Genomic DNA, 17,561 nt, shown 5'->3' on the forward strand with positions numbered 1-17,561 from the left:
AAAGGTTTTAAGTTTCATTAGGTCCCATTTGTTTATTTTTGTTTTTATTTCCATTACTCTAGGAGGTGGATCAAAAAGGGTCTTGCTGTGATTTATGTCATAGAGTGTTCTGCCTGTTTTCCTCTAAGAGTTTTATAGTGTCTGGCCTAACATTTAGGTCTTTAATCCATTTTGAGTTTATTTTGTGTTAGGGAGTATTCTAATTTCACTGTTTAGAAATTAATTTAGCTGTCTAGTTTTCCCAGCACCACTTATTGAAGAGACTGTCTTTTCTCTATTGTATATTCTTGCCTCTTTCATCAAAGATAAGGTGACCATATGTGCATGGGTTTAACTCTGGGCATTCTCTCCTGTTCCATTGATCTATATTTATGTTTTGTGCCAGTACCATATTATCTTGATTACTGTAGCTTTGTAGTATAGTCTGAAGTCCAGGAGCCTGATTCTTCCAGCTCCTTCTTTCTCAAGATTGCTTTGACTATTCAGGGTCTTTTGTGTTTCTGTACAAATGCTACCAGAAAACTACTAGAGCTAATCAATGAATTTGGTAAAGTAGCAGGATACAAAAGAAATGCACAGAAATCTCTTGCATTCCTATACACTAATGATGAAAAATCTGAAAGAGAAATTAAGGAAGCACTCCCATTTACCACTGCAACAAAAAGAATAAAATATCTAGGAATAAACCTACCCAAGGAGACAAAAGATCTGTATACAGAAAAGTATAAGACACTGATGAAAGAAATTAAAGATGATACAAACAGATGGAGAGACATACCATGTTCTTGGATTGGAAGAATCAACATTGTGAAAATGACTATACTACCCAAAGCAATCTACCATGTGCTTTTAAATCTAAATTTAAAAAAAAAGAAAAAGCAGGCAAGAGTGGTTTAAAAGTAGCATAGTAAATTCTGCTCTTCAGAGTTGGTTTGGGATTGTGTTATTTAACACTCTAAAGTTCCATAAAATTACCTTAAATCCACCACTGCTGGAGGGAGGGGAGGAAGGCAGTGAGAAGGCCTAACTTTCATATGTTAAAAATTAGCATAATTTGTATATGTGGGTTTTTAAAAATACAGCAAAGTAGTGAATATAACATAAAAGAAGCAGTCTCACAGGTATAGGGAACAAACTTGTGGTTACCAGTGGTGCAGGGGGGGAATTGTAGGGGGGAGGGAGTGGGAGGTACAAACTATTGGGTGTAAGATAGGCTTAAGGATGTCTTGTAGAACACGGGTAATACAGCCACTATTTTGTAATAACTGTAAATGAAAAGTAACCTTTAAAAATTGTATAAAAAATTTAAAATTTTAAAATAGCATAATTTGTAAGAGAGTTCCATGATACACTCACATAAATAAAAACTTTTAAAAGACTATTACTATAGAAATATGACTTAAACTTCATTACGGAAATACTATCACATTTAGCAATATCTTTACAGTAATATTTCAAAGTGTGTTCTTTGAAATAAGGTTGGATGGTCCACTTTTTTTAAGCAGTGGTCAACACAACTAAATTCTCTCAACAACAAAGTGGTAATGATAATATCCATCAATATTCACAATATTTTACAAAGGTCCTTCATATAAATGGCTTTAATGTGTTGATAAAAAATTGAAGGATGATGATATAAAGTTTCAAGAAATATAGGTAATGTGAAGATTAAAGCAAAAATAATCATCAGAATCTTACCTCTGAGAACTATCATCATTACTGTTATCTAATCATCCTTGATACGGTTGTACAAACATCCTTTGACAGTGAAACAGAGTGGTGTGTCAACATAAAATTTATAATAAACACTACTCAATTCAGTTTTACTTAAAAGTAACTGAAGAAGAAGGAACCCAAATTTCATTGAATGAACCGCTGATCTTCAGAAAAAAGTGTTTTACTACAAGAACAATTATTATCTATTATTTAATATTTAACACAACCATGGATTCTCAAAGGCTTCTCACCATGTGTTTTAGTACATTTCACTTGTAAGTATTTTTAACATTGTGAGAAGATATCTTAGATTTTGTTAACCACAGGGTGGGTTGTAAAGATGGAAACCACACTAAACCCCCTTTTTTCATTTTCCTTCCTGCCCAGTGCCACCCTCTGGTCCCCAAAACTTACAGGTTTCAGAAGAATGGTATAACAGGTTGCGCATTACATGGGATCCCCCATCTTCCCCTGTAAAGGGCTATAGGATTGTCTACAAACCTGTCAGTGGTAAGTTATGCTTTTTAAAAAATATTGTCTTTCAAGATAGGTTATTTTTGTTTTTACTTTCTATCTTTGGTTTCATCTTTGGCTTTAAGCAATGGGAAGAGTCTCTTACCTTTTTTGAAAAAAAAAATGCTTTGAACTTATGACCTTACCTAAAAATAACTGATATGTTAACGAGCAGACTATATACTTAGTTTACACCTGACCTAGACACACCCCAGACAAGGAGCCCTCTAAGGAGACCTTGACTCCATAGCAGTAGGAAGCTTCCAGGGCTTGATGAGTATTTGGAATCTGTAATCTCTAATTCCTCTTCTACCTCTTCTTGAATTAGTTGGAAAAACTCCACTTACCAACTTCTCAGTCTCCTTATTTTGGAAACTATGTTAAGGTATAAAATTCATCAGAGCCCTAAGATTGTGGTAGTAAGAGGCTTTCTCATAAATGTCTCAGCCACCTTGATCACCTCTTTCCTTACTTCCCACATTATTTCCTGAAGGCAGGAGAATGACCCAGATGGGGGAGATTGTACCCTTGGTCCATCTGCCCTTGGAGACATGTGCAAGTTCACCTGTTGCAGTATCATCTCCTGACACTGAGCACTTTCATGAAGTTTAAACAGGAGACTAAAAATAGATATTATAAGAGTCTTCTCAGTTTTCTGGACCTGGGCCTTCAGTACTCCAAATGTTCAGCAGGAAAGGGTTCTCCTATTATTTTTCTTGATTTGGCAGGAAAATTTAAAATTATCCTCTGCGTCATTAAAAAGCTCTTTCTGCCCTCAAAAACTCTGTGAGTCTCAATCTGTCATCTGAGATGTAGCTCTTGCCTCTAAAACACTTTCCAGACTTTTCTATTGTGTCCCATTATCTAGGTCCATACAGTTAAAATACTCCACCTTCAATTTCTCCAGACAAACGTATCTATGAACAATAAAAATGAAAGAGCAAGAATATACCATGGATGCACTAGCCCGCTCAAGACGGATGCCTTGGGATCCATCACCAACTTTTTTGTATCTTTTCTTTAGGTCTGAGGCATGTGTTCATTTGCAAAACAGCCCTGCTGAATTTATTCTTTGGACCATTCTATAAATACTTACCAGATTTTCTGAGGGAAAATAGCTTTGTTTTAGGCCAGTGGTTCTTAACTGGTACAATTTTGCTGCCCAACAGAGATATTTTGGTTGTCTACATTCTGTCTCAACTTGGGGGGTAGGGGGTTGCTATTGGCCTCTAGCAGGTACAGATAAGCATCTTACAAGTCACTGTAGGCAACTTGCTCCCCCATTGCTCCAGAATAAAAATTATCTAGCCCAAAATGTCAACAGTGCTGAGGTTGAAAAATCCGGTTCTAGGTCAAGTGGAAGAACTGTATGATGTCATTTGCATTGAGAGTTGGGGGTGTGGGAAAATCTCTACTGAGATAACACATACATACAGAAAAATATATTCTTGGAAGGAGGGGGTTCTGGAGTAAAGTGATAAGTATTTTAGGAACTTATTAAGTCAAAGCGCTCAAAGAATGAGCACACGGGGGAAGAGGCAGGAGGTAAATACACTTCTGTAGGACATAGCGTGAAGTGTTTTTAATGATCAGAGATTCCGCTGGGTTGAAAACAGAGATGAAAATGTAGAAGCCCAAAGAAGACAGATAGTCAAGGGCCTTGGAGTAAAAGTGTCATCTGTCTGGCCTTAAAAAGCATAGGGGGCTTCCCTGGTGGCGCAGTGGTTGAGAATCCGCCTGCCGATGCAGGAGACACGGGTTCGTGCCCTGGTCCGGGAAGATCCCACATGCCGCGGAGCAACTAAGCCCGTGAGCCATGGCCGCTAGGCCTGCGCGTCCGGAGCCTGTGCTCCGCAACGGGAGAGGCCACAACAGTGAGAGGCCCGCGTACCGCAAAAAAAAAAAAAAAAAAAAAAAAAAAAAAAAAAAAAAAGCATAAGAGGAGTGGATAAAGCCCATAATGGTAACATATATGCTGGTCCCCCATGTGGCAAGGTACGGCATAGTGTCCATGATAAAATTTGCTGCTAAGGCCACTTGCATGCTGTCTGGGGACAAAGCTGGGTGTCTGAGGTGGGGTAACTGAAACTGACTTCTGGGTAGCACATGCCCCAAAGCCTATGACAACATAGGAGCTCCACTGTGAAGGCCTCACAATATGGTGGGTGGTGGATTGTGGGGTGGGCCAGCGTCTTCAAGTACTAGGGGAAGAACTAGTTGCCTGAAAAGAGCCTTAGGCTGGGAGTCAGGGTATGTAAGTCTTGGAGCTAAATGGGGCTAGATTCAAACCCCAGCTCTGCTGTTTGCCTTTGGAGCAATCTGAAACACAGTGGAATAAGTGCTGTTACTTCAGGAGTGTTTCCATTTGTCCACATTCTGTTATAACTGAAATAACACTCTTTCTTCTTAGTTGCTGGCCCAACGCTGGAAACGTTCGTCGGCGCTAACATTAACACCATCCTTATTACAAACCTCCTCAGTGGGACGGACTACAATGTGAAAATATTTGCTTCTCAGGCCTCAGGTTTCAGCAACGCTCTAACGGGCGTGGTGAAAACACGTAAGACTGATGTCCTGTCACTTCAGCCCCTGCATGTGGTTTTGCTGCTTTGTTTTCGCTATAACTCAACCCCTGCTTCAACTTGGCGGTTGGTTTTCCTTTTCCTCAGCCTTGCCCTTTCTGGATGGTGTTTCGTGGAAAGAAAGGTGTGCTCCTTACTCAGGGCTATAGTTCAGAGTCCTAGTTGGCAGGTAGAATGTCAGAACCTGGCGTTCCAGTATATTTGTTGGTGGTGGATGGGATTTCCTTCTGGAAAGTCTTTGTTGGTATTTTTCAGATTAGGTGAAATTTTCCAACCAACCTGTATAGCCTGATGCGGCCAAAACCCATCAAAGACGAGCCAGGGGGAAATTTGCCTTTTCTCAAAGCCTTTGCCCCTTCTCTCCCTCTCCCTCTCCCTCTCCCTCTCCCTCTCCCTCTCCCTCTCCCTCTCCCTCTCCCTCTCCCTCTCCCTCTCTCCCTCTCCCTCTCTCCCTCTCTCCCTCTCTCCCTCTCTCCCTCTCTCCCTCTCTCCCTCTCTCCCTCTCTCCCCCTCTCCCCCTCTCCCCCTCTCCCTCTCCTCTCTCTCTCTCTCTCTCTCTCTCCCCCTCTCTCTCTCTCTCTCTCTCTCTCTCCCTCCCCCTCTCTGTCTCTCACTCTTGCACGTACACACACACACACACACACACACACACACACACACACACACACACACACACACACCCCAGCCATAAAAGATACTTGCACCACTCAAAAGTCTTCCTTCTCTATCTTTTAAGGGTTTACATGCTGTCTGCGCACCATCTGGGACTTCTCCTTGGCATGCACCACTTGCAGACACCCATGGCATAATACAATGTTTTCCGACTCCAGCACATATGTTCCATATTTCTGATGTTTGTTATGCTTCCACACCATCTGTTTAATATATTTCTTTAAATGGACTTAACAATTTCTGTTATTTTTTTTTTTTTTTTTTACTTAAATGCTTTTAACACCCACAAATCACTCTAAACAGAAAACCAGTATTTTCAGTGCACGTTCAAGATAATACATAAATGACCAAAATAAAAATGGTTTGGCTGTGTAATCACTGAAATTATCCTGAGCGCTATCAACAGTACATGCCCCACACTCGAAAATGATCATCATGGTATAATCAGATGTAAATCTGATTTAAATCTTAAATCTTCTACTTATTAGCTAAGGCCTTGAGCAAATTACTTAACTTCTCTGAGCCTCAATTTTCTCAACTCCGAGATGAAGATAATCATAGCTGTTTACAGGCTGCTTGGCAGGATTAAAGAGATAATGTCTAAAAAGTGTCTACCATATGGCAAGCACTCAGTGAATAGCCACTATTATTGTTGTAATAATTGTGCTTTATGCATTGGGGCCATATCTCATTCTGACTGCTAATCAAAAAATTAATCCAATAAAATGAATTTTGTAACGGTGAGGCGTATATTAGACCAAACCCCAAGCCACCTATATCTGGCAACTATGTTTTATATAGGGCCTATCCTTTCATTAGAGAAAGCTTCCTGAATCCTCTTTGATGGAATATCTTTAGATTTTAAAGGCTAGATATGGAATCAATTTAATCTCAAAAGAAATAGTCTCTGTCTTCAACAGATCTAGGAAGGCTTTGGCCTGTGGTTCTTATCTCATACTTGGCTGTTGAAATGATACTGTTTTATTTATTTATTTATTTATTTATTTATTTATTTATTTTTAATAAATTTATTTATTTATTTATTTTTGACTGTGTTAGGTCTTCGTTGCTGTGCACGGGCTTTCTGTAGTTGCGGTGAGCAGGGGCTACTCTTCGTTGCAGTGTGCAGGCTTCTCATTGTCGTGGCCTCTCTTGTTGTGGAGTAAGGGCTCTAGGTGTGCAGGCTTCAGTAGTTGTGGCACGTGGTTTCAGCAGTTGTGGCTTGTGGGCTCTAGAGCTCAGGCTCAGTAGTTGTGGTGCACGGGCTTAGCTGCTCCACGCATGTGGGATCTTCCCAGGCCAAGGCTCGAACCCGTGTCCCTTGCATTGGCAGGCAAATTCTTAACCACTAAGCCACCAGGGAAGCCCTGATACTGTTTTAGGTACTACTGTAAACTGCAAGTAATTTCCCTGTGTTGGGCCATTATAGCAACCCCTCAGTCCCTCCTTAGGGACAGCTTGGAGTCCCCTGTGCATTTCCCTACCCTTTCTTACCTCTCTCGTCTAGTTTATCTTCATTTTCCTCTCCAGATTACCTTTTCTGTTTGTGCCATGTTTTATGTCCATGATTTTCTATTGGTCTTTCTTCTCCTTACTCTTTCTTGTCTGTTTGTTTTTGCGGTACGCGGGCCTCTCACTGCTGCGGCCTCTCCCGTTGCGGAGCACAGGCTCCGGACGTGCAGGCTCAGCGGCCATGGCTCACGGGCCCAGCCGCTCCGCGGCATGTGGGATCCTCCCGGACCGGGGCACGAACCCGTGTCCCCTGCATCGGCAGGCAGACTCTCAACCACTGCGCCACCAGGGAAGCCCTCTTGTCTCTTTTTATCCTCCTTTCTCTACTCCCCTCTTTCTTCTGTTTCATCCTTCTTCTCCCCTTTAATAAATGTGGTGATTATTCCAAATATATTTTAAAAGACTGAGGGTATTGAACTGTTTTATAGTCTACCCTTAAAGTAAAAATTAGATTGGCTTATTATTTGTTTTCTCTATTTCTCCCAAGCAAGATAAAACCCCATACAATGGCAAGTAAATTAATTCAAGGTGTTTTTAAAATTTAATGTGGTTATATAAATCGTTATTGATTTCCTTTTTTGTTGGGGGGAGAGGGTTGTTTAATTGGCCTTAGGGAAGAAGGTTTTTTCTCATGCTGATCTAATAGAAAGGAATAGATGCAAACTGTGATTAGTCCAGATTATCTCTACTGTCTTGAAAAGTATAAGCCATTTTTAAACTTTATGAAGTAGCTAAAAGAGAGAAGTATGAGGCAATGATGTGGATGAAATCAGAGGTCATTAGAGAAAGTAAACATTATTAATTTTCTGCTTTTTCTGCTTGGATCTAAGTGATAAACACTGAATGTTTAGTCCTCTATTGTATTGGAGAAACAATATTTTTACTGCTTCCCCAAATAAACTCCCTGTGAATCATTTTTGAATATCAACAGTGTTTGCTCTAAGAGTATAAGAATCTGTGTATTTCTTTTGATTATTTTTTTATCTGTGTAAATCTTTCCTTTTAAAATTTTCAAATATGTATCCATTCTCATTCAATCACGTTTTGAAGGCCAGTCCGTGTGAACTGCTCCTGTTTGAATAAGACTTCCACTTTGTCTGCTTTGCTCTTCCCTTTCATTTAAACCATGACTATCTTTCAGTGGTTGATAAGTGCATATTGTAGTACACTTTTTTATTATAAAAGTATTATATATTAATTGTGGAATCTTTTAAAAGCACACATAAATAAAGAGGAAAGATTTAAAATCACCCATAAGTTTACTACCCTTGCTTCTGGTCTTTTCCAGAATATATTATTTTCTTTTGTGTTTACAAATAGCAGACAGACCCTATCATACATCATGTTTTGCAGCTGCTTTTTTAAGTCATAAGGTAGTTAATCTTTTGCGCACTAATTTATTGTGACTTGACGAATTACCCGCCACTGGCTATGGAACTTTGAATTTTACCATGTTAATTCAGACTTGGGGACATTTGTGGCATTGTCTGCAATGTGACATAGTTATGTTTCTATTTCACTGTAGTGTTTTTGGGTGTGACCAATCTTCAGGCAGACCAGATCCAAACGACCAGCTTGTGTGCTCGCTGGCAGGTGCAACGTCATGCCACCGCTTACAGGATAGTTATAGAATCCCGCCAGGGTAAGTGCAATCCATCACATATGTTTTTGTCCAGCACTCATGTACTCTGTGCCAATCACTGTGGACAACCCACAAGGAACATTAGACAAAAGCATTCTTCTCGAGGAGGCAATATTATGGTATGGATCGTGCAGGGTTTGGAATCAGGACGGCTGGTTAAGCCAATTTTTTAACTTCTCCAAACCTCCATTTTCCCATCTGTAGTTAATGGGTAGAACCATAGTGCTGACCTTGTGGCATTCTGCTAGGATGAAGCTGAGAGAATCCATGTAAGACATTTGCAGCAGTGCTTTGCACATATTAAGCACCCAGGAAATGTAAGCTGCTATTGGTGATAGGAGCTGAATAGGCGGGACTGATAACATATGTTAAAATTATATGGTGCTGTTATGTTGGTCTTTACTCCATGGGGATCTAGGTTTGACTCTAATGTTTTTCTCAGTGTTTTTTTTTTTTTTTTTACTTTTGGGGATAATTGATGAGCAGCAAACTCTCATTCAGGAGATGCTATGAGGTATCTATGCTATCATGGACAGGTTCTTCAGCATCACAGCTCTCAAGTACATCTACAATGTGGGACTTGGCTTCAGAGTTGAAACACGAAAAATATCTGCTTATTTTCACTAAAAGTATCAAGAACAATGACAAAAGACTGATTCCCCAAAAATGAGTTTCTAGGCACCATTAAGCCTCTTTTCACATTATCAGCATGAGTCATATTCAGAAGATGAGATCCAATAATGAAAATTACTTGAATCAGATTTGTATTATCAGTAGAAGAGATACGTCTTGTTATTTGGGGGGAGGACATAGACACTAGAAAATCCCAGATGATTTTTTTTAATGTTTCAAACTTGCTAATAAGATCGTTCAATTTTTTTCTTTCTGGGTAAATGATCACGGTTACCCCATTTGAAAAAGCAGAAAGAGCTAACTTTTCGGATCTGGATAGGACTGATTTTAGTTCGTAGCCCACATCCCCGGCTATAACTACATTCAACATGCAGAAATCGCACTTTTGATCCCATCCAGAAAGTGGAAAGCACAGTTTAATAGAGTGCTGAGAGTGTTTGGAAATATGCTGGAAATACGAGGATAGGAGATGAGGAGAGATTCCTGCCAACACCAACCAAGGCATTGTCTCCGCAGGCCTGCTTAAGCCATTAATTCCTTGATTCCCTGCATGTGATCCCCAAGGGTCCCTTTAGCCAGACATTGGCTAAGCTTATGGGAGTGGCTTTAATCGGAATAAACACTGAATAAGGGAAAGTCAGGACAAATCATATGCGTTTTGTGGTGGTTTTATGTGATTTATGGGATGCTTAAGCAGAATTAGTTGAAAGATATGCAACTGTTTGAGAAACGACTATAAATCTCGAGGAGTTATGTTTCATTTATCTTGTTAAGACTAGCTAAGTCACACTTGAATATAGAAGGATTGACATTTATCACACTTGGTGGTATTTGTTAAGCTTTGACAAAAGAGTAGCTATAAAAATCACACTTCCAAACTACTCCAGAATATTTTTATCTTTTATATCATTTAAGAAGTTGGCATTGAGACATAGGTTCCTGTAGATATTCACTGGCTTTCATTAAAAATTATAATTATATTGATTGACATAAAGATATCAAAACTCTATCATGGGATTAGCGAAATCCATCAGTTTATTATTATTATTTTTTTAATGCTTTTACTTTAGCACATTTGCAAAATGGCACTGGGATTGTTATCAGAGGATGTGATTGATGGGTCTTATAACATTGATCTGGTCATTTAAAACCTCAGTATGCTCTTTCTGATGCCAAGATTTTTACTAGCAAAAAATGCAAGTTCCTATTTCCTTCTTCCGGTTAAGTTAATTTGTACTCTCCCAGGATTGTTTTCAGGCTGCCAAAACACTCTTTGACTGAGCCTCAACTGTCTCAACTCAACAGGAATGAACAAAAGTGTTGCTCAATTTATTTTTTTATTTTTATTTTTTTTTGTGGTACGCGGGCCTCTCACTGTTGTGGCCTCTCCCGTTGCGGAGCGCAGGCTCCGGACGTGCAGGCTCAGCGGCCATGGCTCACGGGCCCAGCCGCTCCGCGGCATGTGGGATCTTCCCAGACCGGGGCACGAACCCGTGTCCCCTGCATCGGCAGGCGGACTCTCAACCACTGCGCCACCAGGGAAGCCCTCAATTTATTTTTCATCAGCACTTATAGCTGAGAGATTTATAAGCCCAGTTCGCCTACATCTTATTCACTCAGGTGTCCAACTGAATATTATTAACCAACTAGACAGCCACAGATTCTAATTGATGCTTGGGGTGGGGAAAGCAATAGGGAATATGTTTAGATATTTTAACTTACACAGTTTAGGCCAGGGAGTAGTCTTTCCCCGTTGGAGTGGGAAGAATTAGGTTGAGTTTCTTTATCTCACAGAGAAATGTGATTATTATCCTGATCACTGCCTTCGAAGGACGTGTGATCAGATGCCCCTTCTTCCATGGGCACATGAGTCCCAGGGCTCCCGCTGTTTTAACTCTGTAATATCTCCCACTGGCTACCTATGCTGCCTCTGCAGAAATTTTAGCCCTTCCCCCTCAATCAGAGGAGAAACTGGAGAGAAATGGGACCCAATTCCTCCATGTGATCGAGAAAAGCCTCATCCCAGGCTGGCTAATTTATGAATGTCTCTGCCAAACTCCTACTGTTTGACAGGTAGTGTTCTCTGTGTGTGTGTGTGTGTGTGTGTGTGTGTGTGTGTGTGTGGATTTCGCATGGTCTGGTCAGTGCACTTTTATCCTGAGATGAAGTCAGTAGGTTTGCGTCTGCTCTGACCACAGCTGCTGGTCAACTTTCTTCTCTGGGCTCCAGTTTCTCCTAAATGACTTCTTTTGAGGCTTTCACCTGAGGTAATACCTATAAATTTCCAAGGTTTTGTGAATAAAGCAGCAAGGCTGTATCATTCAGGTTTGCTTGTTTTGTTTGGGAATGGTAGAAACACGAATAAAAGGGACTTAAGCGAAAGGGTCCATTTCTTGGCTAACATACTGAGAAGTTCAACAGTATCTGGCTTTGGGCACATCTAAATCTAGGTGTTCAAGCAATTTCATCGAGATGAAGCCTCACTCCGTCCTCCGCTCTGCTCTCATCTGCCTTCATTCTCAGCCAGATTGTGAGTTGGCCCCAGTCTAATCCAAATTACATACTCCCCGCTTCCAGTTTAATAGTTTTAGTGAAAACAGAACTCCTGTTTCTCAACTATTCCTACGAAAGTCCAGGAACTGAGTTGTATTGGCCTGGTTTGCGGTCACATGCTCCTAAACCTGTCATTGAGTTCAAGGGCATGAAATAAAATGATGGGTGAAACCTGGTTACTTCCCAGCTCGCTGTCTGGAGGGGGAGGTGGGCATTCTTATTCAGTCCTTTGCAAATCAAAAAGTCTCAGAGTGGGGAGGAATGGATTCAAAGAAAGAAAGATTAGATGCAAGACAGGCAGAAACAACAGCTGTCCTCTCTCCGTGTAAATATTTTGACATTTTTTAATTGCCAAAAAGGAGAAAAAGAAAGATTACCAGAAGAATCAAGTCCTCTCAAGAGAGACATAATTCAGATCTGCTTTTGAGTCAGTCATCCACTTTCCAAATTAAATTGTGGGCTTTTGGTTAATCGTAGGACAGACCAAAGTCAGAGACTTTGGGGTGGTTTTGAATAACCCAGAACCCCATGAGAACCTCCCTTAGTTCTGCAGATGCTCAAGAGTTCTGTCTCTCTGTCCAGCTGTTTCTGAGTTGACGTGACACCCGAGGTTGGATGTAGTGTTTCCCTTCAAGTTCATGTATTTATACACCACATGGACCACGATACTGTATTCCCTCCCTAATTGCATTAACTTGGTGGCTTTCTTTTTAGCCTGATTTTTTAAAGTTTCAAAGGATGCTCAACTTGTCTTCTATCTTTAGGTACCAAAATGTCAATTTTGCTGTGTCATCCATTAACAAGAATAGAGAATTGCAGCATAGTGGAGAGCCTACCTTATCAGGGACCAGATCCCCCCCAAGATGATCATATGAAATAAAAACCTATTCTCAAAATTAAACTTTTTTTGAAGCAGTGATATTATGCTTGGGGGGTCAGGGTATTTGAAAGACCTGGAGAGTGGAAGCGTATATCATCAAATTCCAGCTGACTATCCTGGATCCTGGATATTCTTTGCTTGTGGATCTCAGTAACCACTCATAGGACATTTTGGGGAGTCAAGCTGGTATCATGATGATCACTATGACAGTAACTCTGAAAATGTATTTAGCCTTGCTTCATAAGAATGAATGCGCAATGACAGATTTTTTTCCCCCGTTCCAAAAAAATAAATTTAACTCCTGGCTTTTGGCACAAGGTGTTGAGGAAATTAATCACCATTTGATCGCGTTAAATGTTTTTCCTTAAGGCAAAGCCATTAGACCTGAATCACACATGCCAAAAGCAACATGGATACATCCCCATTCATGTAACCCTTCTTCGTTAGCACTGGGATCAAACTGATACTGTTTCCCATTAATTTTACTGTATCTGTTCCAGTTTTCCAATGATTTGTAGATTTTTTTGTTTTTGTAGTAGTAGTGAAGCCCATTTATATTCTATTGTCAAGGGTCTGTGACATGGGTATTCATGAGAAATAGAGGAAATGACCGAAAAGTGCATTTCTAGAATTGATTCCTGGAGAGAATCCTGGAAACTTTTGTGGAGATAGATAAAGATGATCCATGCATGGATTTGGGAAATGTTTTGTATTACAGGCGGCTCACAGAAGCTTGCAGGAGGCTCCAAAGAGTGGTTAATGGTCAGAAAGAAGCAGCTATTATGGGGTTCTGAGCCTGGGAACCCCAGACTGAGCCTGGACATCAGCAAAGCAAAGGGCAGGGTTTACTAATATTTTCTTACTATTAAACTCCTTTCACAGCAATACATAATCTCACAAACACCTTAACAATTTTTTATTTCATTATTTTGTATAATATATGATAAAGAAAATATTTAGGTAGACCTTAAGTCATTCCACACAAATATATTACTAGAGATTATATTATGTTCACTTTTGAAACTCTTTAATATTCACAATTATAAAAATAAATTTCATATTGCTTTCAACACATGGCCTTAATTTAATTATATTTAAAAAAATCAGGATTTGTCCATAGACAAAATTTTAAATGACATATATCATGTTTGATCTGACATGTGTTATAATAAATATATTTTTAATATATGTATTTAAGATATGGATTGAAATTTCATAGGTATTATACTTTCAAAATAGACCAAAATCACTTTTTAACATTTCCACGTTTTATGCTTAAAAAAGCAATTTTTTTTGCTCTCTTTTTAAAAATTTATTTATTTTTTATTGAAGTATAGTTGATTTACACTATTGTGTTAGTTTCAGGTGTACAGCAAAGTGATTCATTTATATATATGCGTGTATACATATATATGTATATATACACACACATATACATACGTATATATATTCTTTTTCAGATTCTTTTCCCATATAGGTTATTACAAAATATTGAATATAGTTCCCTGCAACTGGTATTTTTTAATATTTTCTATATTTTGTTCATGTTTAATAAACTATAAATAACATTTTACAGGAGTTCTCAGAAATATGTATAATATTTAATCAATGTAGGTTTTTGTTTTGTGTGTGTGTGTTTGGTACGCGGGCCTCTCACTGTTGTGGTCTCCCCCGTTGCGGAGCACAGGCTCTGGACATGCAGGCCCAGCGGCCATGGCTCACGGGCCCAGCCGCTCCGTGGCATGTGGGATCCCCCTGGACCGGGGCACAAACCCGTATCCCCTGCATCGGCAGGCAGACTCCCAACCACCGCGTCACCAGGGAAGCCCATCAATGTAGTTTTTAAATTCCTAGAAATAAAACTATATAAAGCTTTGACTAGGATGCAATTTGTGGATCAGATGAAAATCAATCTAGAAGGAAATTTGCATGGTAGTTTTTTTCATAGTAGCAGGGATTCTTCTTCTTAACCAATTATCCATGTGGTTAAAAAATAAATAAATAGGGCTTCCCTGGTGGCGCAGTGGTTGAGAATCCGCCTGCCGATGCAGGAGACACGGGTTCGTGCCCCGGTCCGGGAAGATCCCACATGCCGCGGAGCAACTAAGCTCGTGAGCCATGGCCGCTGCGCCTGCGCATCCGGAGCCTGTGCTCCGCAATGGGAGAGGCCACAACAGTGAGAGGCCCGAATACCGCAAAAATAAATAAATAAATAAATAAATAAATAAATAAACACTCTATGCCTATGAAAAACACCCATTTTAAATTCTTCAGTAATGGAAGCCACCAAGGTAGGCAGCTGTGTCCAGTGGAGCTATAAAGCACAGAGCCACGAGGACTCATCTGATCTCCCTACTATCACGCTTACTAATTTCATATGCTCTCAGCAGCTCTCCAACTCTTTCATTTTGAAAAAAATTGTATATTTAACTTATATTATTTTATGATATATTAATGGAAATTAAAGCAACGTCCTCTGAGACTGGGCTTCAAGTTCTGAATTTACATTTCCCTTCTGCTACTTAGTGTATGGACTTGGGTAAGCTACTAATTTTCCTAGCCTTCAGTTTCTTGTCTTTAAATTGGGGATAATTATAACTATTATAAGGAGCCAATGAATTGATACACATAAAATCCTAAGAATAGTGCCTGGTACATGGTATGTACTCACTAAATGTTGGCCATTACTACCTTTGCTCTTATTTTTATCATTATATACCAAGCACTGAACCAGGTACCATAGTGAGCTCTCAGGAAGTGACTAATATAATGAATCCAACGTCTCCCAGTCTCCAAACCTGAGGGCAAGCACTAATTCTTCTAGGAAGGCAAGGAAATTTTGCTGTGGATATGGGAGTGAAGAAATTAGCCAACAGTTAATCAGGCCTCCTAGATTCTTTGTCATGCCTCTGCCATGGTGGAGCCAGGGCAGAGAAGGTGGCAGTGGAAATGGCTATGTGTGGCACGTCTCCTTGGTAGAACAAAAAGAATATTGGAACCAGGAGCTGGGAAACCAGGATGTATGGGATGATTTATGGTTGTAAGCCACTTAAGCACCATGTCCTATTTCCTCAATTATGATTTTTTTTTTTTTTTTTTTTTTTTTTTTTTTGCGGTATGCGGGCCTCTCACTGTTGTGGCCTCTCCCGTTGCGGAGCACAGGCTCCGGACGCGCAGGCCTAGCGGCCATGGCTCACGGGCTTAGTTGCTCCACGGCATGTGGGATCCTCCCGGACCAGGGCATGAACCCGTGTCTCCTGCATCGGCAGGCGGACTCTCAACCACTGCGCCACCAGGGAAGCCCCTCAATTATGATTTTAAAAGAATAAAAAAGGATCTTCAAAGTGAATCCAGGGAATTTGGAGAGCCTCCTCCTAGCCTCCTAGCAGTCTCCTTTGCTATCGAAAGAAATCCTGAGTGTCAGTGAAAAATCAAGACTGAGAGGTATGAATTGGACAGTCTGGGGACACCCTGGCTGTCCAGTACTGTTCCAAGCTCTTGCTGCATTTGTGGCAACTATGCAAACCGCCTGGACCCATAGATGTAGCTTCTGAGACCTTGGAAGCCCACTTCTTAGCCCACAGGCATGAGACCTACTTAGCACCCTACAGTTTCTAACTCCATACTTATATCTTTAGGCCATTGACAGGAAGGGCATCCTATTGTATGGTAATAAGTTGTATGGGGCCAAAAGAATATATCTATTTATATCAATTTTTAATTGTTTGACTGTGTTCTGGAGAATCATATTGAACAAAAGGGAATTCTAATTTTTAGAATTATATAAATATATATATAAATATACTCACCTTGACACCTGTTCAAAAGGTCAATTAAGATGTGTACATACAATTATAAACACTAACAGTTCTCCATTTGTTAAAGGATTGATCTCAGCAGCCTTTTACTAGTCAGTCTCATTTCTGAACATATAAAATGTGATTTTCAATTATATAAAAAAAAACAGTGGATATGTTAACTCTTTAAAAAAAAAGATACACCCCCTCAAACAAGTTTAATTCATTCTGGAGTTATCTGAATAGGCCACGCATAGTAAGCATTTTAGAAGCAAATCATCTACTGATGGCTGTTTTTTAAAAGTTTTTTAAAAGTTCATGTATGTATGTTTTGTTCATGTACGTTTTGTTTTGTTTTTATTATAGATACACAAAAGCAAGAATCCACTCTGGGTGGAGGGACAAACAGACATTGCTTCTATGGACTTCAGCCTGATTCCGAGTATAAAATCAGTGTTCACACAAAGCTCCACGAGATTGAGGGACCCAGTGTGAGCATAACGGAAAAAACACGTAAGTCAAACGTGTTCTCTCCGGATCCCTGTCTTCATGAACAAACAGTATTTTAGGCGTCCTGTTTTGGTTCAAAAATCTTATTCCATTTAGAAAAATTTTAGCCATTGCTGTGTGGGTATATCTGTAATACAAATTTTGTGTGTCTTGTTCAGTCCCAGAATTCCCTGCTTGTGGCCCACTAATGTCATCTGTATGGTTTTTTTCCATCCTCCATATGTTGTCACAGGGACTCTAAGGCCATAGGATGGCAAAGTGCTTGAAACAATGACCTATACTGTGATCTATTTCCATTAGGAACATCTGTGGAATGTGGAGTGTGAAATGAAGTGTAAGGACTGGGTCCCGTCATTAAAACAATGGCACATTACTATAGCCATGAGGGTGGGAATGGAGCCAAGACGTTCCAACTGGCTGACCCTAGACTTGCCTACTTAAGAGGCTCTCGCTCTTTTTCCAAGCTGGCTGGAAAACTGACGCACTGAAGGGAAAGGCAAAGTATAAAATGAAAACAAAGCACTTTTTACATGTTCTAAACAGCAGGGAGG

The 17,561-nt window shown here is 40.0% G+C and overlaps 1 protein-coding gene across 5 annotated transcripts in view; it reads left to right on the forward strand.

Annotated features, from left to right (window-relative positions):
- COL14A1 (collagen type XIV alpha 1 chain) overlaps positions 1–17,561 on the forward strand; it is a 242,324-nt gene that overhangs the window by 115,906 nt on the left and 108,857 nt on the right. For all 5 annotated transcript variants that reach the window (XM_067017540.1, XM_059043433.2, XM_059043430.2 and 2 more), the window contains 4 exons: positions 2,104–2,226; positions 4,640–4,789; positions 8,521–8,637; positions 16,867–17,013. In XM_067017540.1, coding sequence (XP_066873641.1) covers positions 2,104–2,226; positions 4,640–4,789; positions 8,521–8,637; positions 16,867–17,013 — 537 coding nt within the window. The remainder of the gene's footprint in view (positions 1–2,103; positions 2,227–4,639; positions 4,790–8,520; positions 8,638–16,866; positions 17,014–17,561) is intronic.

Source organism: Kogia breviceps, chromosome 17 (genome assembly GCF_026419965.1).
Source record: "Kogia breviceps isolate mKogBre1 chromosome 17, mKogBre1 haplotype 1, whole genome shotgun sequence".
NCBI classification, from domain to species: Eukaryota; Metazoa; Chordata; class Mammalia; order Artiodactyla; family Physeteridae; genus Kogia; species Kogia breviceps.